This window comes from Hylobates moloch, unplaced genomic scaffold (genome assembly GCF_009828535.3).
Source record: "Hylobates moloch isolate HMO894 unplaced genomic scaffold, HMol_V3 SCAFFOLD_7, whole genome shotgun sequence".
Taxonomy (NCBI): Eukaryota; Metazoa; Chordata; class Mammalia; order Primates; family Hylobatidae; genus Hylobates; species Hylobates moloch.
Window position 1 is genome coordinate 10,482,851 of NW_026652282.1, and position 26,184 is coordinate 10,509,034.

At 40.2% G+C, this 26,184-nt stretch overlaps 3 protein-coding genes across 6 annotated transcripts in view; 2 read left to right on the top strand and 1 right to left on the bottom strand.

Moving 5' to 3' along the window:
• TRAPPC2 (trafficking protein particle complex subunit 2) overlaps positions 1–1,991 on the bottom strand; it is a 52,152-nt gene extending 50,161 nt beyond the window's left edge. For 3 of the 4 annotated variants that reach the window (XR_009214339.1, XR_009214338.1, XM_058441680.1), the window contains exons 1-2: positions 1,918–1,990; positions 1,446–1,587 (exon numbers count right to left, since the gene is read on the bottom strand). The gene's annotated coding sequence lies outside the window, so the exon portion shown is untranslated. Of the gene's footprint in view, positions 1–1,445; positions 1,588–1,917 lie in introns of all 4 variants that reach the window. The other variant, XM_058441681.1, reaches the window with a different exon arrangement.
• Positions 1–2,458, top strand: part of EGFL6 (EGF like domain multiple 6) — a 198,187-nt gene extending 195,729 nt beyond the window's left edge. The window contains exons 12-13 of the mRNA XM_058441829.1: positions 1,716–2,041; positions 2,246–2,458. Coding sequence (XP_058297812.1) covers positions 1,716–2,041; positions 2,246–2,458 — 539 coding nt within the window. The remainder of the gene's footprint in view (positions 1–1,715; positions 2,042–2,245) is intronic.
• OFD1 (OFD1 centriole and centriolar satellite protein) overlaps positions 2,087–26,184 on the top strand; it is a 37,562-nt gene continuing 13,464 nt past the window's right edge. The window contains exons 1-14 of the mRNA XM_032756581.2: positions 2,087–2,476; positions 2,651–2,749; positions 3,866–4,066; positions 6,568–6,636; positions 6,724–6,754; positions 12,160–12,264; positions 14,065–14,201; positions 14,522–14,695; positions 17,192–17,298; positions 19,018–19,137; positions 21,134–21,207; positions 23,208–23,299; positions 24,629–24,818; positions 25,703–25,833. Coding sequence (XP_032612472.1) covers positions 2,465–2,476; positions 2,651–2,749; positions 3,866–4,066; positions 6,568–6,636; positions 6,724–6,754; positions 12,160–12,264; positions 14,065–14,201; positions 14,522–14,695; positions 17,192–17,298; positions 19,018–19,137; positions 21,134–21,207; positions 23,208–23,299; positions 24,629–24,818; positions 25,703–25,833 — 1,542 coding nt within the window. The 5' untranslated portion in view covers positions 2,087–2,464. The remainder of the gene's footprint in view (positions 2,477–2,650; positions 2,750–3,865; positions 4,067–6,567; positions 6,637–6,723; positions 6,755–12,159; positions 12,265–14,064; positions 14,202–14,521; positions 14,696–17,191; positions 17,299–19,017; positions 19,138–21,133; positions 21,208–23,207; positions 23,300–24,628; positions 24,819–25,702; positions 25,834–26,184) is intronic.

A 26,184-nucleotide genomic window follows, 5' to 3' on the forward strand; every position in this document is an offset into this window, starting at 1 on the left:
GGACTACACAGACTTATTCCAAACCGTTCCATAGGCCAAGCCCAGGGCTGCTCATTTGAAGTCGGGAATCTAGAAACTAAGGGGTGGGTGGAACACCACCAGTGCCAGAGTGGGAGGATGCTCAATGAACTTGGAAGTCCCTTCTCTTATTTTAAGTTGTAGACAAATGCAAGATAAAACTCATGGACTCCAGTTCCAAAGACATCCATTTTTGTAGCAAGCCTCTTTAAAGCCTCTGTAGAAGAGCTTCTAGAAAAACTGCCCTGTGCTCGCGAGAGCAGTGATTTCAGTTGTTCCATAAACCTGGGGTCATGAGACTAAACTGGTATGGCATGGGACATGTCTATTACAATGAGGAGGGGCAGTAGGAATACTACTGATAGGTCTCTAATGTGACATTTTCCTATTAATATTATAAGCAATTTTCCCACCCTTAGAAGTTATGCTAGTTTTTGGAGAACGTTTTATCTAATTATATTCATGTATTCAACTGTGGGACCAAAGGTGGGGGTGGGAGTGAGGGGGTCTTCAGGAGCTTTTTTTTTTTTTTTAAAACAGTGGACAAGTGATTCTACTTAACAACATTTACAACATATCAACATCTTTTTAGAACACTGTTTTCATCATTCCACTCAAAAGCCTTTGATGCATTTCAGCTACAGGATCACGTACTAGTATTCAAAACAGATTCCCACATTGCTCCACGTGTCTTTTCTCAGCCCTATTGTTCCACCTCTGCTAGCGTTGACTCGTTTACTTATTTTTTCTCCCAAATTCACTTTGACTGTATCGAGTTCAGAGCTACTATTATTTCTCTCTTCATGCCTGGAATGTTTTCCTTTATTCTGTCTGCAACCACTACCCATCCTTTAAAATCCAACTAAGCCTCTCCTCCTCTTCCATTGTTTCCAACAAAAACCTACAGGTTCCCCACCTCCTATGAAGTCCTGTCACTCTTACTGCCTCTTACTTTAAGTTTTTCACAGCCAGAGATCAAAACTCATTGCACTCATCTTCAATGCTGTACACAAAGCTGACATCCAATTTTGTCCTCACAAGACTTAGATACTGCATAAGGCTTACATTCCCAGCACACAACTCTGGAGTCAGGCTAGATTCCTCACTGCCCCCAAGAAGGTCGTGGCTTTTTTTTTTTTTTTTTTTCTTTTAATGATTCCTTTGCTCATTTTTCCCCTTCCTGTGATGTTCTCCTTTTTGCCCACCACCCGAATCTTACCCATCAAGGCCCTGATAAAGTCACACTTTTTCCACAGAGATGATCTGGATCACTTCCATCTTCAACCACCTCCCCTTTAAACTCTTTATCCAGTCTACAATGCATCTTGGTTCTTGTTCAATTCTCTGGCTGTAACATTTTCATTATTGCTTCTGAGAGGTTTGGTTCCTTTTCTAATTACATTTAAGCATCATGAGGACTGGCTCACCTTTACCTCACAGCACACAATGGTTGGTACTCTAAAACGTTTAGCTCTGTGGATCTCAACCCGGAGCGATCTTGCTTCCAAGAGGACATCTGGCAATATCTGGAGACATCTTTGGTTGTCACACTTGGGGGAGAAGGTGATACTGACAAAATAGAGAGCAAGGATACAGCTAAACCTACAATGCACAGGACAGCCTCCCAAAACAATCTTCCGGCTCCAAAGGGCAACAGTGCCGCCGTTAAGAAACCCTGGGTTAGCTGAATGACCCAGTGAACCGCGAAACCACAGCCCCCGGAAGGGCGGACGTCTGCAGGTGGAAGGGCTGCGCGGATGAGCCGGCGGAGGGCTGGCAGGTCCGGCCCGGCCACCCCGGGGAGGGGTGGAGGTACAGGACCAACATCCGCGTCACGCAGGGGCTACGAAGTCCTCCAGGGACTCAAAACACCCGCCCCCCACTCGCTCCATTCCCTACCTGCAGTGGGAGGCTGACAACGGAAACGCAATGTCAGTTTCCGCAGAAGAGACCCGCGCTCCGAACCTGTAGCCGGAACGTCGAAGCAGTTCTCGCGATACCCTGGGATGTGCTCTCGCGATACGTAGGTGGAGCTTCCGGCCGGTGCTGGGCAACCAAGCTCCTGCGCCATAGCTCTTCAGCTCGGGAAGGCTGTATTTAGCAAGTTTCCGGAAGTTGCAGGACGGGTTATGAGGCGGTCCTTCCTCGCTGCTTTCAGTCCGTGGTGTCTGGTTCCCCGCCCTCCAGCCGCCTTTGAGTCGTGCCTGGGTCCTCGTCCTTGCCTCAGAACCGCGAAGAAAGGAAGCTCGCGTGTTTGCTAGAAAACCTAGTTGGGAGTGCGAGGCAGACAACGTTCGGCACCTTTGTTCCTTCCGAACCCTCGGGACAGAGGCAGGGCTCTGTGGGCAGGGATTCCCCCTCGTCTTGGCCCCACAGCCCGGGCTGGGCAATAAACTCGGGCCACGGCGGGGCGAGCGAGGCGGGCTCCGGAGGAAGCTGACGCCTGATGATGGCTCAGGTAGACACACCTGCCCCTTCTCGGGGACAGGCGGAAATAAAGTCTTGTTTTGTGTTCGTTAAAACTCCTTTCCCCGCTAGGCCTCTTATGGCTTCCCCGGAGGCCACTGGTCTGTTTTCAGACGTTCACGTTCCCTCTGCCCCGCAGGTAACCTGTAACCATTTTGTCTTTTAGTCCAACATGCTCCCCGTGGCTGATGTGTTGAGTCAAGATGAACTGCGCAAAAAGCTATACCAGACGTTTAAGGATCGGGGTATACTGGATACACTCAAGGTATCGGATTTAGGCGTATCTGTGTCATAACAAGTGTAACCTGTAACAGGTAGTTCAAATTCAGTCAAGGTTTAGGTTTTAATAATCGTATGATACATAGATTGTGTTAGTGAATTACATTTTTATATTCTCGAATAACTCTGTATCTTGAAACATTACAGTCTCTTGAAAATGAGAAAATGTTGAGTTTGAGTCGTCTTAAAGGAACATACTCAAATAATTAGTTGAACTGACAAGATAGGAGAAGGAAATATTTATATAATGAACACAGTAAGATTAGGCTTGTTTTATAAATATGGCTTATAGGTTCCTAAATTAATAATTGGGTTTGTAATACATTTGGATGAAGGACATTGACACCATATAGAAAGTACTAGTGTACTGCTTAATAATAGTTTGGGAAATGAAAAATTTTATCTTTAAACTATATTGAAATGTATGAATATTTAATTTGGGCAAGAAATATCTATTAGTATACTTTATATTTGGATTAACAGCCAGGAGTAGGATTAGCTCAACGTGTTTTCATTGCAATATGCATTTCAAAAGCATATTTTACGTTTAAAATACGTAGCTGTATCCTGTGTATGTATCCTTTTTTAATTTAAATTATATGGTGAGCATTTCCCTGTTTCCTTAAAAGTTTCTTGAAATCTTCATTTTCAGTGGCAACAGGCTTATCTTTGGATATTTTTGTAATGTATATAGCAGTCCCCTGTTGTTGAATATTTTGGTTATATTCTCCAACAGTCCACAGAGGTGTGATGAAGTGACAGAATTTTTTCCTGTACTTAATATCCCAATCGTAAGCTGCTGAAATGGGCTTCTAGGGAAGTGAAGTTATGAGTCTGTAAGCGGATCTGGCTAACCACTCATTTCATTTGGAAGCTGGGGAAAGAAAGCTTTTTCTAGAACCCACTGGACTACTTGTCTCACGGGGTGAGACAAAGTGTGCAGGGGAAGGTTTCTAACTTCTGGCCATGGATCTAGAACCATTATGGAAATGGAAGGTTTCCAATGAATGTAACTCATCTGTGTATATCTCTAATGAAACAATCCTGCTGAAATTTCTTTCCCTTGTGTTTCTTTTTTATTTTTGTTTTTATTTTGTGCTAGACACAACTTCGAAACCAGCTAATTCATGAGTTGATGCACCCTGTATTGAGTGGAGAACTGCAACCTCGGTCCATTTCGGTAGAAGGGAGCTCCCTCTTAATAGGCGCCTCAAACTCTTTAGTGGCAGATCACTTACAAAGATGTGGCTATGAATATTCACTTTCTGTTTTCTTTCCAGAAAGTGGTTTGGCAAAAGAAAAGGTAAAGTCTTTCCTTTTCTGTTTCTGAATTTTTTATTAACAGGTTCTTCCTCTGCTGACAGTAAAGTGCCATATGATAGCTAAGTGCTCCTCGACTGGGTCCATTTCTATTTCCTCTTTGAATTCACATTGTACCTGCACATAATATATTTGTTATATAACAAGTGGGTACTAAATTTGAAATTAAGTTCCTGGCATCTCATTTAGTCTCATGTAAAACAGTAATATATAGAATCTCTAAATGTTTCAGACCTATAATTGATCTGTCTATCCTCTATCTTGTCTAATAAGACTCTGCCAATCTGCTGAATGTCTACTGTAAGCTTGGCACTGTGATAGGCACACTGCAGATGTTTTATGTGTTACGGATGAGGAACCAGACTCTGGAGAGGTGAATCAATTTGCCCAACTTTTTTTTGTTTTTTTTGAGACGGGTCTTGCTATCACCAGGCGAGAGACTGCAAGCTCCGCCTCCTGGGTTCACGCCATTCTCCTGCCTCAGCCTCTCCGAGTAGCTGGGACTACAGGGACTACAGGCGCCCGCCACCACGCCCGGCTAATTTTTTTGTATTTTTAGTAGAGACGGGGTTTCACTGTGGTCTCGATCTCCTGACCTCGTGATCCGCCCGCCTCGGCCTCCCAAAGTACTGGGATTACAAGCGTGAGCCACCACGCCCGGCCATATCAAGTAGTTTTTAAGTGACAATGCAGGGTGGTAAATCTAGATCTCTTACATGAGCTCTTTTTTTCTGCACTAGTTTCTTCAGATGTTTCTCTTCTTTGTAATTAGATAAGTGAGAAATACGTAATTTAAAAAATCTGTAAAGTTCTCAAATATTAAAAAGACTTGTTTTATTTTTTACTACTTTTCTAATTATTTTAACTATATTTCTTCATCATTACTGTTGAACATTAGTACTACTTTATTATTTTAAAAGCAGATACAGCAGACTTTCCCTGTGGATATGTGTGTGTGTGTGTTTTTTTTTTACACTTGATCTTAGCCAAAAGGCCGAGAAGCGATGTGTTTTTTTTTTTTAATAGACTTTATTTTTTCAGAGCAGTTTTGGCTTTACAGCAAAGTTAAGTGGGAAGTACAGAGAATTCCCATAGACCTGCTGCCCCTACGCACTCATAGCCTCCCTCGCTGTCAACATCTTGCATCAAGGTGGTACATTTGCTACAATCTATAAGCCTACCCTGACATGTCATTATCACCCAAAGGCCATAGTTTATGGCGAAGGTTGCAGTGAGCCGAGATCATGCCACTGCACTCCAGCCTGGGTGACAGAGCGAGACTGTCTCAAAAATAAGATAAATTTCACTCTTGGTGGTGTTCATATGTTTTTACTTTCTTTGTGGTTTCTGTAATTATCCAAAAGTTTCATATTCCAAAGTTTTAATGACACAAAGAAGCTTAGTACAGTATTTGAATGAAAACTTAAATAATTTGCATTTCTTCATAAGCAACCAAATTTTATTTGTCAGCATTAGGAATTTATTTATTTATTTATGTTTTTGAGACAGAGTCTTGCTCTGTCACCCAGGCTGGAGTGCAATGGCGCAATCTTGGCTCACTGCAACCTCTGCCTCCTGGGTTCAAGCAATTCTCCTGCCTTAGCCTCCCAAGTAGCTGGGATTACAGGTGCCCACCACCACACCTGGCTAACTCTTGTATTTTTAGTAGAGACGAGGTTTCACCATGTTGGCCAGGCTGGTCTCAAATCCTGACCCCAGGTGATCTGCCCACCTTAATCTCCCAAAGAGCTGGGATTACAAGCGTGAGCCTTTGTGCCTGGCCTGGAGTTCATTTTTGATACATCATTCTCTAACTTTCTAATCACTTTATACTTTTACTTATTGTGTGATAGTCAATAATATAATTATATAGCAGGAATTAATCCCATTCATACAACTTAAGGTTTCTACTAATGTAAAATGCCCATGCAGAGTATTTTCTTTAAAGGAAAACCAATTGAAAACAAGTATTGGTGTTCTCAGAGCAGACATAGTGAATGGTATATACTGTAGTAGAAATATATTTTAATAGCTACCCAAAATGTCTGTTTAACAATATTTTAAGTACACTTTAATTACGGTTTTAAGGACAGTAAAAATTTATTTACATTGTTAAACAATGAATACTTTTTAAAAAATTGTAATTGAATGACCCAGGAACTCAGTCATGTATTCATTGGTTCATCAGATATTTCAGTGTCATCTGTAAGGCATTAAACATTTCTGTTAGGCATATCATCTTTGATGTGAAGTACTTAGAAGTTAATTAGATGATAAAGATATTTTATCCTTTTGACCTTGATATGTTTATAGTAATTTATTTAACAGTGTAAGAAAGAGCTTGAAGTTTGCTTTATTAGCATAGTTATAATCTTATTTAATCTGAAGGATGTTTCTTAGTTTCATATTCAGAAACATATCCTAATTTATCATTTAAACACTGATATAAAAATGTGTCTACTTAGTAACCCATTTTTTCTTAAGGTATTTACTATGCAGGATCTATTACAACTCATTAAAATCAACCCTACTTCCAGTCTCTACAAATCACTGGTAAGATGGCTTAGTTTCTGTAATCTACTTTGGTTTGTTAATTATAACTGAATAGCTGAATAAAAGTAAAATATTTTCTTTTAACAGGTTTCAGGATCTGATAAAGAAAATCAAAAAGGTAGGAGCCGTCATCTTTGTAGAGAACAGCAACATTTTTCTATGTACTTTTTCCTCTAAAAGAATGAAGCTAATTTTTAGGGAGAAGAGTAAAATTTAATTTGATTTAAATTATTTGATTTCTGCAGGTCATTTCCCCTATATTTCCATTTTTGTAATAACTTTTAGATATTCAAATAAGAAAACTGCAGACAGTATCAAAGGCCCTACAAACAGGCTGAAAGATACTGTTTGTAAAAATACCCACTGTTGGGAATATTTCTGCAAAAAAAAGAAAAAAAAATCTGAAAAAACTAATAACTTTTAGGGAAAGTGTCTTTGTATACTAGGTATCCCTCTTAAGTATAATTGATAGGGTATTAGATATATTAATATTTCCTTAAAGAATGAGAGTTGTGTTCAGTAATGTGTTATATATCTTTTGTTCTTAAATGTTTATACAGGCTGGGCGTGGTGGCTCACTCCTGTAATCCCAGCACTTTGGGAGGCTGAGGCGGGTCGATCACCTGGGGTCGGGAGTTCGAGACCAGCCTGACCAACCTGGAGAAACCCCGTTTCTACTAAAAATACAAAAAAATTAGCAAGGCGTGGTGGCGCATGCTTGTAATCACAGCTACTCAGGAGGCTGAGGCAGGAGAATCGCTTGAACCTGGAAGGCAGAGGTTGTGGTGAACTGAGATCATGCCATTGCACTCCTGCCTGGGCAGCAAGAGCAAAACTCCGTCTCAAAAAAAAAAAAAAAATGTTTATATAGACCCAATAAATTGCCTTAATTTTGGCCTTGATAATAACCTTTCATAGAGTCCATAACTACTGTGGGTTTCAGACCATTGGTTGGACTTGATGATGGGCTTTGTAGCATGAACATAAGCTGGCAACTTGGCTTTGATGCATAGTTATTCTTTAGGTCTTTTAAAATAATCTGTTAGTAATAGTCTTTTTGTTTTGGTACACCCTTGGATTTTGTCTGTTGCCTGCACTGCTATCATCCCCACAAGGACATTCATTTATTCATTCATTCATTCACCAATTCATTTAGAACTTAATCATTTGAATACTTATTTTCTGCCAGCCATTAAGTCTGTGACTTAATCGCCAAGTCTCTTGGTAGTAATGTTAGCAGAATATAAATAAATTGCAACACAAGATATTCTGGGCTGCCCGCAAACTAGACCATCCCTACTGAAGTTCAGTATGGTAAATGATCCTATATTCTGTACTCTAAGCACCGTCCAGTGTAACTCTCTGTGATTATGGAAATGTCTGTATCTATGCTGTTTCATGTGGTAGCTGCTAGCCTCCTGTGGCTATTGAGCCTTGAAATGTGGCTAGTGTGACTGGATAACTGAATTTTTAATTTACGTTTAATTAGCTACACGTGCATAGTGACTACCATATTAGCATAATTCTGAGGTATATAGCTAGTATCTTTTGCTTAACTATTACTTCAAAAGGAAATTTATGGCTTGAAGGGATATTAAGAAATAATCTATAGGCCAGGCACGGTGGCTCATGCTTGTAATCCCAGCACTTTGGGAGGGCAAACCCAGCTGATCACTTGAGGTCAGGGGTTCGAGACCAGCCTGGCCAACATGGTGAAACCCCATCTCTAATTACAGAAATACAAAAATTAGCCAGGCTTGGTGGCGAGTGCCTGTAATCCCAGCTACTTGGGAGGCTGAGGCAGGAGAATCGCTTGAACCGGAGAGGTGAAGGTTGTGGTGAGCTGAGAGCGCCACTGCACTCCAGCCTGGGTGACAGAGCTGGACTCCATCTCAAAAAAAAAAAAAAAAAAAAAAAATCTATGTAGTTACTATAGATATATTATCCTTAAAAATAGTTTTTCCATGGCTGAGCACAGTGGCTCACACCTGTAATCCCAGCACTTTGGGAGGCTGAGGCAGGCGGATCACGAGGTCAGGAGAGCAAGACCATCCTGGCCAACATGGTGAAACCCTGTCTCTACTAAAATACAAAAAAAAGTTAGCCAGGCGTGGTGGTGTGCACCTGTAGTCCCAGCTATTTGGGAGGCTGAGGCAGGGGAATTGCTTGAACCCAGGAGGCAGAGGTTGCAGTGAGCCGAGATGACGCCACTGCGCTCCAGCCTAGCGAAAGAGCAAGACTCTGTCTCAAAAAAAAAAAAAAAAAAAAGTTTTTACACAGTCTCTTTAAATGCATCTGGTTCAGAAAGACATCTGGCCGACAGCCCTTACCAGCTTCACCTAGCATCCCGGTAAAATTTCTGGAAGCCAGAAAAACTATGAGTAGCAGATATGTCAGGCATCCTAGTGCCAAAATTTGGGTAGAACTCTTAGCTAACAATAAAATAGCTCCTGGTAAGATAAAATTTTTAAAAAAATTGGTGTCTTCTAATTAACCAACAGAAAACATGTGGGAAGATATTGTGTACTTAACCGTTGTCTGTCCCCTGACTCAGAGACCTATGGTCTTATCCTACCGTATCTATGCTCAGGGGGTGCTAAGCTGTTGAATGGCCATGGTACTTTCCCCCCTAGATTCTAGTCACCCATTCTTCCCACTCCTAATTTTCCTTTCAGAGATAATGATACCTGTTATGCGTGTCCGTGGGAAGAGATCACCAAACAGGCTTTGTGTGAGCAACAGGGCTGTTTATTCACTTGGGTGCAAGTGGGTTGAGTCCGAAGAGAGTCAGTGAAGGGAGGTAGGAGAGGCGCAGCTTTATAGGGCTTGAGTAGGCAGTGGAAAGTTACAGTTAAAGGTGGTTATTTATTGTTAGCAGGGGAGGGGGGTCCCAAGGTGCATGGAGGAGAGATCTTGGGACTCATTGTCCAGAAGAAGAATGTCACAAGGTCGATTGATCAGTTGGGGCAGGGCAGGAACAAGTCATAATGGTGGAATGTCATAAGGTTGGTCAATCAATTAAGGCAGGAGCTGTTTCACTTCTTCTGTGGTTTTTTAGCTGGCTCCTGCAGGCCATCTGGATGTATATGTGCAGGTCACGGGGGTTACAATGGCTGAGCTTTGGCTCAGAGGCCTAACAATATCCAGAAAATGATGTGCACAAAATTTGGATGAGGGAAGAAAATTTGGACATTGGCCCTTTGCTTTTTAGAAGTTAAAATTCTTATCTGCAATTGGCAAAAGAATAGACATGTACATCAATGGGGACAGAATTAGAAAGTCCAGAAATACATCCACACAAATATAGTCAATTGATTTTTTTTTTAACAGAGGTGCAAAGGCAATTCAATAGAGGAAAGATAGTCTTTTCAACAAGTGGTGCTGTAACAATTGGATATTCATATGCACAAAAATCAGCCTAGATACAGATCTTATTTATTATACCTTACACAAAAACTAACTCAAAATGAACCATAGACCTAAATGTAAAATGCAAAACTATAAAACTTCCAGATGAGAACAGTAGAAAGTCTATGTGATCTTGGGTTTCATGATGAGATGTAACACCAAGAGCAAGATATATGAAAGAAAAAAGTAGGTCAGTTAGACTTTATTAAAATTAAAAACATCTCTGTGAAAGACACTGTTCTTTTTCTTTTGTTTTGTTTTGTTTTTGAGATGGAGTTTCACTCTGCCGCCCAGGCCGGAGTGCAGTGGCGCGACCTCGGCTCACTGCAGCCTCCGCCTCCTGGGTTCAAGTGATTCTCCTGTCTCAGCCTCCTGAGTAGCTGGGACTACAGGCGCCCGTCACCACGCCTGGCTAATTTTTTTGTGTTTTTAATAGAGATGGGGTTCACCATGTTGACCAGGCTGGTCTCGATCCCCTGACTTCAGATGATCTGCCCGCCTCAGCCTCCCAGAGTGCTGGGATTACAAACGTGAGCCACTGTACCCTGCCAAAAGACACTGTTAAGAGAATGAAAGATCCAATGTCAAAACCCATAGAGCTTTACATCATCAAGAGTGAACCTTAATGTTTGCAAATTTAGGTCAGGTGATCCCAGGATGGTATGCAGACTGTGACAAAATCTGATCCCCTTCCTGAAGGGAGTGGAGGTGGGGGAAAAGGTGCTGAGCTAACTAATGTTTTTAGTTCCAAGAAACTAAACATTTCTTAAGTAATTTATGCTTGTGGTTTAAAACAAAGTTTCAAACTAGTCAGAAGGATATAAAGTGAAAGCAAAGTAGCAGTTTCTGCCCGTGTTCTCTAATCTCACACTCCACTGATAACTAGAATTAACAGTTTCTTGTTTATCTTCTAGAATTGTTTGTGGTTAAAACTATGTATTTGTGATTAAAACACAATCAATTGGGATTATATCGTAGATACTGTATGCAATTTGCTTTTTTTTAATCCAACAATGTATCTTTCTGTAGCAATATAGGCTAATTATTTTTAAAGAATGTATTTAACCCCCTATTGATGGAGATTTGGTTGTTTTATTGTTTGCTTTTTGCCATTACAGGTAACCAGTGTGCAGTATGCACACTTTGTGCCCTTGTGAAAGTATACCTGTGTAAATTCATAGAAGTGGAATGACTAGATTAAAGGGCACATGCATTTCGAATATATATAAGCATTGACAAATTTCTCTTCCAAGTGAATGAGCATAGCTATATATCCACTCCCTTGCCAACACTTAGCAATATACAAGTTTTAATCTTAGCAGTGTTATAGGGAAAATAATGGTTTCTCTGTTGTATTAATTTGCATTTATGATTTTGTTCATGTTTATTCAGCATCTAAAAATTGTGTTCATCTTTGACAATTTTTTTTTTTCTGCAAACTATCCATGTTTTCCCCCATTTTTCTGATTTTTTTTTTAAACTGATTTGTAAGAGTTCTTTGATGTTATGAAAATGTCATCACTTTAGTCTTGGGTTATGCCTCCATATTATTGCAACTATTTTTCCCAGTGTGTTATTTTTTCATTTTATGCCATATGTAAGTTTTCAGTTTTTATGTAGTTAGATTGATAAATATTTCTCCTTATTGCTTCCAGGTTTTGTATCATGCTTGGGAAGGCCTTTCCTCAGATTTATTAAAATATATGACTGGGCACCGTGGCTCATGCTTGTGATCCCAGCACTTTGGGAGGCCCAAGCAGGAGGATTGCTTGAGGCCATGAGTTTGAGACTAGCCTGGGCAACATAGCAAGACCCTGTTTATACAAAAAGTAAAATTAGCTGGGCGTGGTGGGTGGTGGTGTGCGCCTCTAGTCCCAGCTACCTGGGAGACTGAAGTAGGAGGATTGCTTGAGCCCAGGAGGTCGAGGCCGCAGTGAGCCGTGATTACACCACTGCACTCCAGCCTGGGTGACAGAGCAAGACTCTTGTGTCTAAAAAAAAAAGGAAAGATATATAATGTAAAAAATGATAATGTCCTAAAGCTAAGGTTGTAAAAACAGTGACTGAGCAGTGGTTGAAAGCTCTGAAACAAAACTGTATGCATATGTTTTTTAGGTTTTCTTATGCATTTTTTAAAAGAACTGGCAGAATATCATCAAGTTAAAGAGAGTTGTAATATGGAAACTCAGACAAGTTCGACATTTAACAGAGATTCTCTGGGTAATTATAGCCTTCTTTCTTAATTTCAGTTCTGCTGTTTTCATTTTGAATGAAGGAAATTATCTGATTTACCATATTGTGTGATTGCTCCTTGAACTGGAGGGATGCAGCCTGCAGGCAACAAGGGAATTCATTTCTTCTGGAATCATCTTGGGGGACCAGGAAGTGCTCTCCAGTGTCATTCCCTAGCCTCATGAATGCCAGGGCTACATTGGCCAAATCATGCAGGGATTCAAAGGCCCATATTCTTCCTTGTTTGTTGAGTTTGACTTCTCTTAACTGGGAGGTTCTTCCTCATGTCTTGTCTAACTTTACAGCCACCCAGTTAGAAGATTATAAACTACTTGCTTTGCAAGGTACTAGAGAAGTCACTGGCTCATCACTTCATTTTATAGTTGAGGAAAGCGAGGTCCTCAGAGAAAGAGCAACTTGGAAACACTTAGTCGGCATCAGAACTAATACTGGAGTCCAAGTTCTCCCATCTATGATCTAGAGCTTTTTGTACTATCCAGCTGGTCTGCAATACCATCCTGTCAGTTTTGTGCTCAGTAGAGATGGGAAACAGCCGTTTAAAATGATATGCTTAATGGATTTCTTAGCCCTTCCTTACTCTTAAATAGTAACTTGCAAGAAGATAAGTTCATAATTCATAAAATGTATTATATGACTATGCCTTTAATTAAATGTAGGTTTAATTCAATTAGAAACATATTACTTGCTAATTATCAAGCAGTGCTGTTCAGTGGTGTGAGCCACATACATAATTTTAAATTTTCTAGTAGCCACATTGAAAAAAGTAAAGAGAAACGGATGAAATTTGTTTTAATAATATATTTAACCCAATACATCCAAAATATTATTTCAGCATATATTCAATATAAACAATACTAAGATATTTCACATTTATTTTTTGCACTGTCTTTGAAATCTCATGTTTTTTACATTTAAAGCACATCTCAGTTGAGTCTGGTCACATTTGAAGTGTCAATGGCCCCATGTGGCTGGAGAGTCCTGTATTGGACAGCATTTGGAAAATACAGAAAAGTAGATGGAAAAACATGTCTAAAGTCATCCCTACCAGAGATAAACACTATCAATGTTTTAATCTACTTCTGCCAGCCTTTTTCCCCTCTGCGCATACTTTTTTGGTGGGCGTTATACACGGTTGAGATTGTACTCTGGGTTCAGATTTGCACTTTGCTATGTGGTTGATTCTGATCCATAGTTGGTTTGAGGGCCATGGACTAAGGGAAGAGACAGTAGACCTCACTTTAATCCTGGTTATGCTGTTATGTAGTCACTTATTAAGCTATATCAGCTTTTGTTCTTTATCTGTAAAGGGGAGGCATTGATGTACATGATCTTTGATTCTTTTAAAGTTATTGTTTTGAATGTGTAAGTCAGCTTTAACCGAAGTCCAATAAAGAGCTCTCTGCCTTAGCACTTAGAGAGTAGGAAGAGACTCCAGTATTTTCTGACTTAAACTGTACTCTTGGCTTTCTTTTTCCTCTAACATTTTATGATGAACGTTTTCAAACATTCAGAAAAGTTGAAACAATTTTAGTGAACACTTGTATACCCACGACCTAGATGTCACTATTACACTTGTATTATACTTGCTTCATCGTTTTTATCTGTCCATCCATTCATCCACCTTCCTTTTTTTGTATTTCAAAGTAAGTTGCAGATAATCCCTACACTTTCCCCTAAGTATCCTCATTACTTTTGAACCAGAGGTCTGGCGTCTTACGCACCTGACAATGTTTCTATGTCCTAATTTGATGTGTTATTTTTTAATAGCTGAGAAGCTTCAGCTTATTGATGATCAGTTTGCAGATGCTTGCCCTCAGCGTATCAAGTTCGAATCTTTAGAAATAAAGCTAAATGAATATAAGAGAGAAATAGAAGAGCAACTTCGGGCAGAAATGTGTCAAAAGGTAAGCTTTATCTTGTTACTGTTAACAAGAGTGATGTTTTTGTTTGTCTTCTAAAGTCTTAACCTTAGGTATATGGGAAAATATCTAGAACTTAACGAATGGGACACTGTACTGTTGTGCAAATATTTTTTTATTTCTGATGACATTTGTTTATGCCTTTTGGGTGAATCCAACAAATACAGTGAATGAGATAAAACTAAAGATGAAATAAATGTATTTGGACAGAGCATTAATGTTAAATCTAGATGTAGAGAGAGAACTTGTTCCTGTTTTTATAGTATAATAGTTGGTATTTTTAATTTTTTGTGATCAATTTGCAGTTGAAGTTTTTTAAAGATACCGAGATAGCAAAAATTAAAACGGAAGCAAAAAAAAAGTATGAAAAGGAATTAGCCATGTTCCAGAATGATTTTGAGAAAGCTTGTCAAGCAAAATCTGAAGCCCTCGTTCTTCGGGAAAAGAGTACCCTTGAAAGAATTCAAAAACACCAAGAGGTGGTATTTACAAATATTTTATGGGTTGCTATTTCCTGCAGCTATTAGTAGGTTGGCTCAAGATCCAGGAATAGGATGGTACAGTTAATGGAACAAGGCCCCAGAAGAGCAATAGGGACTGGGGCCAAGCGTGCAAATAGAAGGATGGTCCTTGAAAAGAGTACACAAATTTGCTTCCTCTGAGACTGATGGAAAGGCGAGAACTGTGGAGGTGAACAATCAAGTTGGGATTATGAGAAACACACCCTAAATAAGCTCCATCTCCTCAGGCAGATTAGAGGGTTAGATCTCGGGTTTTAGGAGCAGATTGGAGGTGCAGAGTAGCTCCTGTGGGTAAGGGAAGAACAGCCCTTTAAAGCAGAGAGGACTGATCACCTGTATTGAGGGCTCAGCTGTGGTTGGGGGAGCCTGGAATTGAGAGAGATCAAACCACGTGCTTGTAGGTGAGTTTTCTGTTCTAGTTCTGGGGAGGATTTGTAAGTATCTCTTTCTGTCCCTTTCAGTGAGGGTGGAAAGATGGAGATGCTTGGGAAGTGGAGCTTTTCAGAGCCTAATTTATTTGACTAGAGAAAGGCAGCCTATTTAATCAAAGATTCTGGGGCTCTCTTGGGTAGTGAAGGGAAGCAGAGGAGAGGGCAGGTGGCTGCTAACCTAGGGGGAAAGGGAGGGTTGAGTGGCAGTCTCAGTGATCAAGGACTCTATCTGGATAGACTAGTAGGTGGAAGAATGAGGATGGTCCAAGAGTACAGAATTGCAGGATGAGGTTTCAGGTGGAGACTAGAAACCAAATGCAGTATGCTGCCATTGGAGAGAGCCATGGAAATGAGCAAGGGTGAAGGTCCCTGGGGTAAAGGAGTCACCACAAGGGTCATCCATGTGGCCATTTGATCTTGTCACTCCAGAAAGTAACTGGACAGGAGACAGAGAGGGTGAGGAGTGAGAGGGAGTCCATGTTGGCAAGCGGGATTGGATCTACTCCTTTAAATCATATTCCTTTCCCAAGGGCGTGTCTTAGACCAAACTAGATTTACAGCACTATTTCCAACATACATGCAGAACTACTGCTGTCAGATGTTGAAAGTAGGAATGCTTCCCCCTAGTGTCCACTCTTGCTTGGGGCTTCTCGATAAGACCTAGTTGTTTAATGCTAAGGGCACCCCCTCTAAAATTTTGTATAGCATTTCTGGGAATTGGGCTTGCTTCAGCTATAAAAATGAATGTCGGAAGCACATATCTTTGAGATGATTGGATTGTGTTTAGACTAATAACTTCCACCTTCAAGATAGGTGACTGACTAGATCCCTGTTTATTTAACTGATTATCTGAAGGATTTGAAGAAGATTGTCATCCTCATAAGAAGCACCATATCTTTATTCCCTCACCTGGACTTTCCATCCCCTTCTCTCCCTGATAGAAACCATAATGTCTTTCAAGACCCAGCTTGGATGTCACCTGGGCGATGCCTTCCCTGACTCCCACTGAGCGACCCATTTAGGCCTCGTTCCTGCATCAGTCTTTATGTACTTCAGTTACAAAATCATCACATCTTAGTGTGATTGTTTCTTACTCCCTGACTAAATTGTGAGGTCTTTAGAGATGAGGAATTCATCTGTCTACCTTTTTATATCCAGTTCCCAGTATGCTGCTTGACATGTCATAGGTAGTTAGTAAATTCTTTCTCTGTGAACACACAAATGGAAGGATGGCCCATTCTTTTAGGAGTTCATATGAGCTTGCTAACTCTGAGTCAGAATGACCCGTGAACTGAAACATTCAGACGACACCACCACTAAAAACCGTGGGGATTCAATTCTTTTGGAGTTTTACTGCTGAATGTACATTTTGCTTAATTTTTCTTCCTGGGGAACTTGCCAAAATTTAGGTAAGGGCGCCAGGTGTGGTGGCTCATGCTTGTAGTCCCAGCACCTTGGGAGGCCAAGGCAGGCATATCGCTTGAGTCCAGAAGTTCAAGACCAGCCTGGGCAGCATGGCAAAACCCCATCTTTACAAAAATATAAAAAATCAGCCGGACTTGGTGGCGTGTGCCTGTAGTGCCTGCAGCTACTTGGTAGGCTGAGGTGGGAGGACCCCTTGAGCTTGGGAGGTGGAGGTTGCAGTGAGCCAAGATCACCCCACTGCACTCCAGCCTGCGTGACAGAGTGAGACCCTGTCTCAAAAAAAAAAAAAAAAAAAAAAAAAAAAATTTTTTTTTTTTTTAGATAAGAGACTGAGAGATGTTAAAGAACTAAATAGCATAAATTACACATGGCATGTTAGGACTGTAGAGTAATGGTAGTTTAACAGTCATTGGGGGAGTAAATTTTTATGCAACTAGAATAGGCAGAAAGCATACCTTGAGTTGGAATCTCTTGAAGGTGAAATTGTTATCCTAAATGCCTGTACTTTGCTTTTTGGAATTTAGGAAGCAGTATATTCATTCAAATCTGTTTTGCTTTCATTAGCTTGCTTGCTAAAAATTAATGCTTTTCTATACAGATTGAAACAAGAGAAATTTATGCTCAAAGGCAACTTTTACTAAAAGATATGGATTTGCTAAGAGGAAGAGAAGCAGAGCTGAAGCAAAGAGTTGAAGCTTTTGAATTGTAAGTAATGCATGTTCATTTTGGATATTCAGAATGATGAGATTAAAAAGAATTACTAAATATATATATGTCTAAATATTCTAATGTTCATTGCCAAGTAGAGTTCTTATTTGTAAAGGGGATATCACCTAGAAAGTACAAATTAAGAGGAACAAACACTAGGGTTTTGCTTTTGAAATATTAAACATTAAGATGAAAAGACAAATGAGATGCTATCATCAGGCTACAGTAAGACCAGACAGATAATTTGGAGAAGCTGTTAATACTGGAACAGATGGTATGTTTTGCAGTTACATTCAGTCCCTCAGATCTGATAGTTCCGTGTGTGTATGTATAGTAACTGAATTCCATATATCCAGGCCTGCAGCTTTTACCAGCTGTGTGCTCAGAAAAGGAAGTATGGTGGTCCAACTTGACTTGTACTTGGTGAAACCATTTCTTTGTGTTACTTTTTCTAAGTGCTCACAAATGTTTCATCCTTCAGATCTTACCTGGGAATGACAGGAAGTTCACCTGTCTATAGTTTGTGCAATAAGCCTTCTTTTCCTTTGGGAATCTGCTGTTGACACCCATAGATACTCCAGGAATCTTAGTTCATTAAAGAATTTGTCTCCATTAATGTTTTTTTTCTCACTTCTATAGGCTTGATTTGTTTGATTTCAACTCTCTGTCTACCTTACTCTCTTTTTGGCAATAATGAAAAGATAAATTGATCAAGAGAGAGAAAATAGGCACAAAATTGGGGCAGAGAGAGTTCATCATTCCTTTACCTCCATTTTCTCTACTCTTGTTCCCTCCTTCTCAGCATGTAAACTAAATAAATGTAGTTTACCTCTCTATGGCTTTCCAGATTACCAGCAGAGGGAGCTAATACCTAGAGCCTTTACCTGTGCTTAGACTAGTCAGCATTTTGTAGCACTTCTCAGGATGGCTGGATCTCACCACCCGTGAACCTACCTCCCTGGCTAAGGAGTTGGTGCTATGGTTGATTTAAAGTCTCACTATGAAGACCATTCTATTCTTCAGTATTTGGAAGCCCTGCTTGATCCATCTATCTTTTGCCCTCTCTTTTGGTACTTTTTTCAGTATTCAATCAATAGGGTTTTTTGTTTGTTTTGTTTTGTTTTTAAGACACAGTGTCTTTCTGTATTGCCCAGGCTGGTCTCAAACACTTGGGCTCAAGCGGTCCTCCTGCCTCAGCCTTCTGAAAAACTGGGATTATAGGTGCAGGTCACCACACTTGGCTAAAGCTGATTGGTTATTAAATGACAAAAACAAATATTGTACCTTGAATATGTATGGACTAATTAATTAAATCCCACAGTTAGAAACAGCATTATAGAAGATTTAAGCACATAAGTACACTTACTTGTTACTTTGTAACTAATAATATCATTCTTTCATCCCAGGATTGATTTTGGCTATTTATCACCTATAACCATTGTTTAAGTGTTTATCTTCTGTGAGAAACCACTTCCCTCTTGAGACTCTCCTACTCCCTTCAGCCCAAAGCACAGTCAGTTCTGCTAGTTTCGATATGCTGTAACTAGGTCAGTTCATAAAATACACTGAGGACTTCTGGCTCTTTCCTTCTACTTCCCAGTAGTGATATCATGTAGCAGTTTTAATCTGTTGAACTAGACACATGTGATTTTTTCCTAAATTTATTAGCTCAGCTATGGTAGTTTATTTACTTTTTATATTTTTTGCTAATTTCAGGAACCAGAAGCTCCAGGAAGAAAAACATAAAAGCATAACTGAGGCACTTAGGAGACGGGAGCAGAATATAAAGAGTTTTGAGGAGACCTATGACCGAAAGCTCAAGAATGAACTTCTAAAGTAATTGTTTAGCATTTTAAAATAACTAATATGTTTAAATTAAGTTGGTAGAAACATAACAAACTGACAAAGTAGTCTGTAACTTAGGCAAACTTTAGTGTTTGAAAAAAAAAAAAATAGTTTTATCGATACAGTCAATCCTTTCCTGCATTTGAGTTAGGATAGTTTTTAAAAGATAAGGGCCGGGTGTGGTGGCTCATGCCAATAATCCCAGCACTCTGGGAGGCTGAGGTGGGCGGATCACCTGAGGTCAGGAGTTCAAGACCAGCCTAGCCAACATGGTGAAACCCCATCTCTACTAAAAATACAAAAATTAGCTGGGTGTGGTGGTGGGCACTCGTAATCCCAGCTACTGGGGAGGCTGAGGCAGGAGAATCACTCGAACCCAGGAGGCAAGACGTTGCAGTGAGCTGAAGTTGTGCTACTGCACTCTACTAGCCTGCGTGACAGTGAGAATCCATCTCAAAAATTAACAACAACAAAAAAACATAGAGAAGCACATCCTCTGCGCTTCTTATGGCTTCTCTAACATTTATTGCGGGCTGTGATTTGCTTTAATTTTCAGGACACCTTGTGACTTGCTCAGCTTGCATAGTTGATAAGCTGTAAAATTGGAATTATAACCACTTTTAGTTATCTTTTCCTCTACCTCACTCATACAGTCACAAGGGTGGGGGTATCTAACAATATATAAATTATACTAGTGGTCATAGTATTTGTCAGTGAACATATGCCTTGTATTCCTTCAAGATTCAGCAAAGCCAGAATCAAAAGAGCTAAAATTAACTATGTGAGGCAAAAAGTGATATAGGGAAAGGAAAATATGGACAACTATGGTTACTTTGGCTTTTCTGTAGTCTGAGTTTTGTGTATCAGTGAATAATATCTCAGTGCTACGACATTATGCCCATGTGGTAACATTTCTCTTCAGTGTGCGGGAAAGCATCTGGCACATAAAAAGTGCTCAGTTAATGTTTGTTGTAAATGTGTCGCGAGGAAATGATTCAACTCAGGTGCTCTGGGCATTTCTTATTTGGCCTCTTTTATTGCCTTCCTCATAATTTGTCATTGATATTCCATTACATAGTATTGCAAAGGTTTCTTGAGGTAATCCTTTAAACAAATCTTATTTTTAAAAAATATGGCAGCTTTTTTATCTATTGATTTTGAAATGATGTATTTTACCCACGTCTTCTATGTCAGTTTCTATACTAAAATAGCTAAAATGGAAGTGTCTGTAGTTGCTGAATTTTTAGGAATAAATGAATTAAAGTATGTGTGTTAATTTTACATAGTTATGGAGCTAGTGAACTATTTGGTGTCATTGTGACAGCTTCCACAGGCTGCATGGTGTCTGCCTGGCTTTGGGAATCCTCATATGACTTTGGCAGGTGTTGGAGTTTGGAGGCTCTTCACCACAGGAGTGCTTCTATTTCCTTTTGGAACCAAAAGGGCAGCTGGTAACAGCTGGGAAAGGGAAGTGAAACTGTGAAAATGTGCCTTTTGGTATTGCTAATCCGGATATAATGCTCTTGGCAGTTGGCTCTCAGGACTGCGCTTAGTCCCTGAGCACAAAAGTTCTTACCTTGGTTGGGGGTGGGCAGATGGTACAGGTGGATTGGAAGTGACTGTCTGATTATCATTTGGGATTGAGTCTGTTGTGTACTGTGTAAATTAATTTACCCCTTTGCTCTTTGTGTCAGTTGAGACCAGCTGAAAAGTGATTGCTTTCAGTAAGTAACCTTATGATAACACGACACTTCATTTTGTGTGATTGAGTTTTGGGACCCAGTTTATACGATCAAGGAAGGGTTTTACTGGGCATTTTATGTTCAGAGGTCATATCCCTGGCTTTAGTATTGAGGACTTTGAAGTTTACACATTGTCATGTTTAGCGCCCTCAGGTGCTCCTGTGCCATAGATAAGCTCCTGCACTGATAAAAGTCTTTCCAGAAAAATGACTGAGGAGCTCATATTTAGTCATTCTGATTCTCAGGTATCAACTTGAACTGAAGGATGACTACATCATTAGAACTAATCGACTGATTGAAGATGAAAGGAAGAATAAAGGTGATGTTTGGGGGGAAAATAAACTGTATTTTTCAGTTCTGCTGTAGGTTATTAGCTTCCCAAGTTGGGTCTGTTCTATATTCTAAAAAATACAGCTTACACTTCATTGTTACAAAATTACACATTTTTTGTAATTTTAATTTTATAAATTAAAAAAAAATCATGGTCAGGCCGGGTGCGGTGGCTCACGCCTGTAATCCCAGCACTTTGGGAGGCCGAGGCAGGCGGATCATGAGGTCAGGAGATCGAGACCACGGTGAAACCCCGTCTCTACTAAAAATACAAAAAATTAGCTGGGCATGGTGGCGGGTGCCTGTAGTCCCAGCTACTCGGGAGGCTGAGGCAGGAGAATGGTGTGAATGCGGGAGGCAGAGCTTGCAGTGAGCGGAGATGGCGCCACTGCACTCCAGCCTGGGTGACAGAGAAAGACTCCGTCTCAAAAAAAAACAAAAAAAACCATGGTCTTCACTGCCTTTTGAGGAACCTTCATGTTTAATAGTTTGTATATTCACAAAGGCCAGTGATTTATCATGGATATTTTATCCAACTTTATTTCATACATTTTGATAAATCTGCAATTGTCAGGAACGTAGCAGCAACTTATTGCCGTCAAGTACATATTACTCCTAACCATGAGAGACTTTATTTTTCACTTACGGAAAACTTTAACTTCTCTGTCCTCTATGACCTGGTTTCTTATTTCTTTTGCTTCTAATATATTTTTATGCTTTACAACATTTTTACTTGATGTATAACCTTCTGAACTCTTGTGTACATTGGCCCGAGACTATGGAAGTTGAATAATTTTTCGATCTTCAGATGTTTTACATTTCAGTGTATTTTTTTTTTTTTTTGAGACGGAGTCTTGCTCTGTCACCTAGGCTTGGAGTGCAGTGGTGCGATCTTGGCTCACTGCAAGCTCCACCTCCCAGGTTCACACCATTCTCCCACCTCAGCCTCCCCAGTAGCTGGGACTACAGGCGCCCACCAACGCGCCTGGCTAGTTTTTTGTATTTTTAGTAGAGACCAGGGTCTCAGCATGTTAGCCAGGATGGTCTCGATCTCCTGACCTCGTGATCCACCCACCTCGGCCTCCCAAAGTGCTGAGATTACAAGCGTGAGCCACCATGCCTGGCCCATTTCAATGTATTTCTAGGAAATTGCTGTAACAAGAAGTTGAAGTTTTGGTGGAAATTTCAAGTAGATTCTTGGGAGGAAACCAGGGTTAGGTAGTTGATGTTGACCAGGTACCTGATGTGTGGCTACTGTCTTTTTTTTTTTTTTTAGAGACGGAGTCTTGCTCTGTTGCCCAGGCTGGAGTACAGTGGCACGATCTCGGCTCACTGCAGCCTCCGCCTCCTGGGTTCAAGTGATTCTTGTGCCTCAGCCTCCCAAGTAGCTGGGACTACAGGTGTGCGCCACCATGCCCGGCTAATTTTTGTAGAGACAGAGTTTCACCATGTTGGCCAGGCTGGTCTCGAACTCCTGACCAGGTGGTCCGCCTGCCTTGGCCTCCCAAAGTGCTGGGATTACAGGCATGAGCCACTGTGCCCAGCCCCTTTTACTATCTTGTGGAAACTAGTACTTCTTTTATGCATTAATACCATTACGTATGTAACAAATTATGGTTTGATGATATATCTACATAGACTTGTGTTAGATGAAGTGAAAACTACAAAATAGTAACTGCAATATAGTAACAGACAGATCTTTGTCTTCAAGGAAGTTAAGAGCTGTGGGTATTAGGGCCCTGTGCTTTGAGCAGATGGTATAACTCTGGTTAGCATGTGTAGCAAGTGGAATTTCACCGCATACATGACAGTTACAGCTTCACATCACCTGTTGGGTAACAGGGTTTATTTCTTACTTGCCCCCTACATCTGCTATTTGGATTGTGAAATAGTGGTCATTAGGTCTGACATACTGGCCATAAATATTAAATGGCTTTTGTATTCACTAGGAAAACATTATGGTGTTTAATTGGTGGGCTCTTTTTTCAGAAAAAGCTGTTCATTTGCAAGAGGAGCTCATAGCTATTAATTCAAAAAAGGAGGAACTCAATCAATCTGTAAATCGTGTGAAAGAACTTGAGGTAATCGTTAAGCATATTGGTTTTTGAAATAGATTTTAAGCAATATATGAAATTTTAGTTGTACATAATTTATCCTAAGTCATCCTCTTGAGATGTTTGGACTGCCATTTATATGGCTAAGAAGGTGTTGGCTAAAGTTAATTCAATAGTTCTTAATTTCAATCAATGTCACATAGGAAAGTGTAGATACAGCTTTGGGTCCTGGAGTCCTGCTCAAATCCTGTCTGTGTTTCTAACTGCTTGTGTGTCACTAGGGAAGTTCTGTGACTGCAGGTTCCTGAGCTGTAAACTAGGATATTTTGCACATTATAGGGTTGTTGAGGGAATTCAGTAAGCTAACTTATGTGCCTAGTTCATAGCAGGTGGCCATTACTATTAGTTTCTACATCAGCCTGTTCTCTCCTTCCATCAGCAGCAGGTAAACAAAATTCCTGTCATTACATTGTTATCTTACAGATTAAAATAAAATGAGGTACATTTTTCACATATCATTGCTTCTTTACTTTTCTGTTCATTCGTGTGCTTGCTGTCTGAAGGATGAAGCTGGAACTTTAGGTACTTACAACATATTTTGTATATAAAATTTATTTTAGCAACTGTGACTTACGTGAGAACTTTGTAGGCTTTTTACTCAAATATGAGATATATTATACTAACGGAAGCACTTCACAACATGTTACAGAATCTTTTTTCCTTTCTTTCTTTCCTTTTTTTTTTTTTTTTTTTGAGACAGTCTTGTTCTTTCGCCTAGGCGGTAGTGCAGTGGTGTGATCTTGCTTACTGCAACCAATCTCCACCTCCCGGGTTCAAGTGATTCTCATGTCTCAGCTCCCGAGTAGCTGGGATTTCACCCATGTGCCACCACACCCAGCTAATTTTTGTATTTTTAGTAGAGATGGGGTTTCACCATGTTGCCCAGGGTGGTCTCGAACTCCTGAGCTCAAGCAGTCCTCTTGCCTCAACCTCCCAAAGTGCCGTGATTACAGGCGTGAGCCACCATGCCCAGCCATTTTTATCTTACCTTTCATATTTAAAAAATATATATTGCTATGATGTGTGATTGTTGTTGGGTTCTTGGTTGCCTCTGGAAAATGGGATGATAATCTTAGGACTTGCTTCATGGGATGGGGCCTATAAAAGTTCTGCCCCAACTGTAGGGCGGAAGATAATTTTCGTTATTGTAGTTAGAGTCTTATTGCAGAGAATCAGACTTCTGTCTAGTGACCTTAATTAAATTGTGACACCATGCTTAAAGGAGCCTGCCAGCTTTTACTTTTGCAGTACTGTAAAGTCATTATTCAAATGTAAATTTTCCTTTTTGAATTTTAGCTTGAATTAGAGTCTGTCAAAGCCCAGTCTTTGGCAATAACAAAACAAAACCATATGCTGAATGAAAAGGTTAAAGAGATGAGTGATTATTCACTACTAAAAGAAGAGAAACTGGAGCTTCTGGCACAAAATAAATTACTTAAACAACAACTGGAAGAGAGTAGAAATGAAAACTTGCATCTCCTAAACCGTATGTATTTTCTTTTTTTCTGACTTGCATGTTTTAGTAATTCGCATTAGGTCAGTATCATAAAACTATGCCTTGTACTTGTATAAGGTGGGGGGGGCTTACATTGGGAAGATTTATAAAATTAAGATTCTTGGATTAAACTCTGCAAACCTGCCTCTAGGTGGTATCAAGGCTTCCCTTGCCCTCTGACTGCTGATTGGGTTTGGCCAGTGGGGACACCAGCCTCTACATACAGTGGCCCTAGGCTGGCCACTGTGCCTCATGGCCAAGTGAGGCCATAGTGCCTGCGATTACCTCCTCTGAGTGCTCTGCACCACCTCCCTCTCTCCAGTGCTCAGAATTTCTCCCTCCCCTGATTCTCCAGGCCCAAGGAGTACTAACAGTGTGGCCCTGTTACTAGCCCAGGGAACTCCACCATCCTTTGTGCATACCCTGAATAAGTCAACCTTTATTAAAGAGTTCTTAGATGACCTTGACTGTGAGAGCCATCTACCTTCTGCCTGGATCCCAACTGCTGCTGTCAGATGCCCAGATCATATTGGATCCCAGGGCTGTCATCAACAGGTAGACCAGATAGAGAGCTCCTTCTGTGCATGGTAGACGAAAGAAACAGGCTTTCAGGTTAATTTGAGAATTCGAAAGAGTTCTTTTACTTGGAGTAGGACTCCAAGGGTAATAAAGTTTGCATTAACATGCACTAAATTCTTTTGTTGTGAAATTTGAGAGTCAGGATTGCTCTGAGCTCATTTAATAGAATTATTATCATATTTATTGAGTCAGTACAAAGCAAAGAACACTTTAAAACCCCTTTAACTGTTTTTGTTAAGTGAAATAAGAAAACTTAAGGTTGGTAATGACTAGGGTTTTTTTTTTTACCTTCTTAGGCCTAGCTCAGCCGGCTCCTGAACTTGCAGTCTTTCAGAAAGAACTACAGAAAGCCGAAAAGGCTATAGTGGTTGAGCATGAGGAGTTCGAAAGCCGCAGGCAAGCTCTGCACAAACAACTGCAAGATGAAGTGAGTATTGCCCTTCTTCAGTTCTAGTATGATACCAGTACACTTCATAGTTATGTAAACCTGGCACAAGTCACACTAGTGTAAATCAGATTTATTTTAACATCAAACATTACTCCCCCAAATATGCTAAAGGTATCCTTTCTCATCTGAGAAAATTCTGCAGTGATAACGTGACTTCATATTCGTAATAGTAATAAAATGGAGAAGAAAGCAAACTCACCTAAACATAAAATTTTCTGAGTGCCTGATGGTGCCCACTGTTATCTCTCAATTCTCACCCTGATAAGTATTACAAACATTCGCTGTCTTCTGATTTCTGCCTGCATGCCCTAGAGTTCTTTGATATGACTG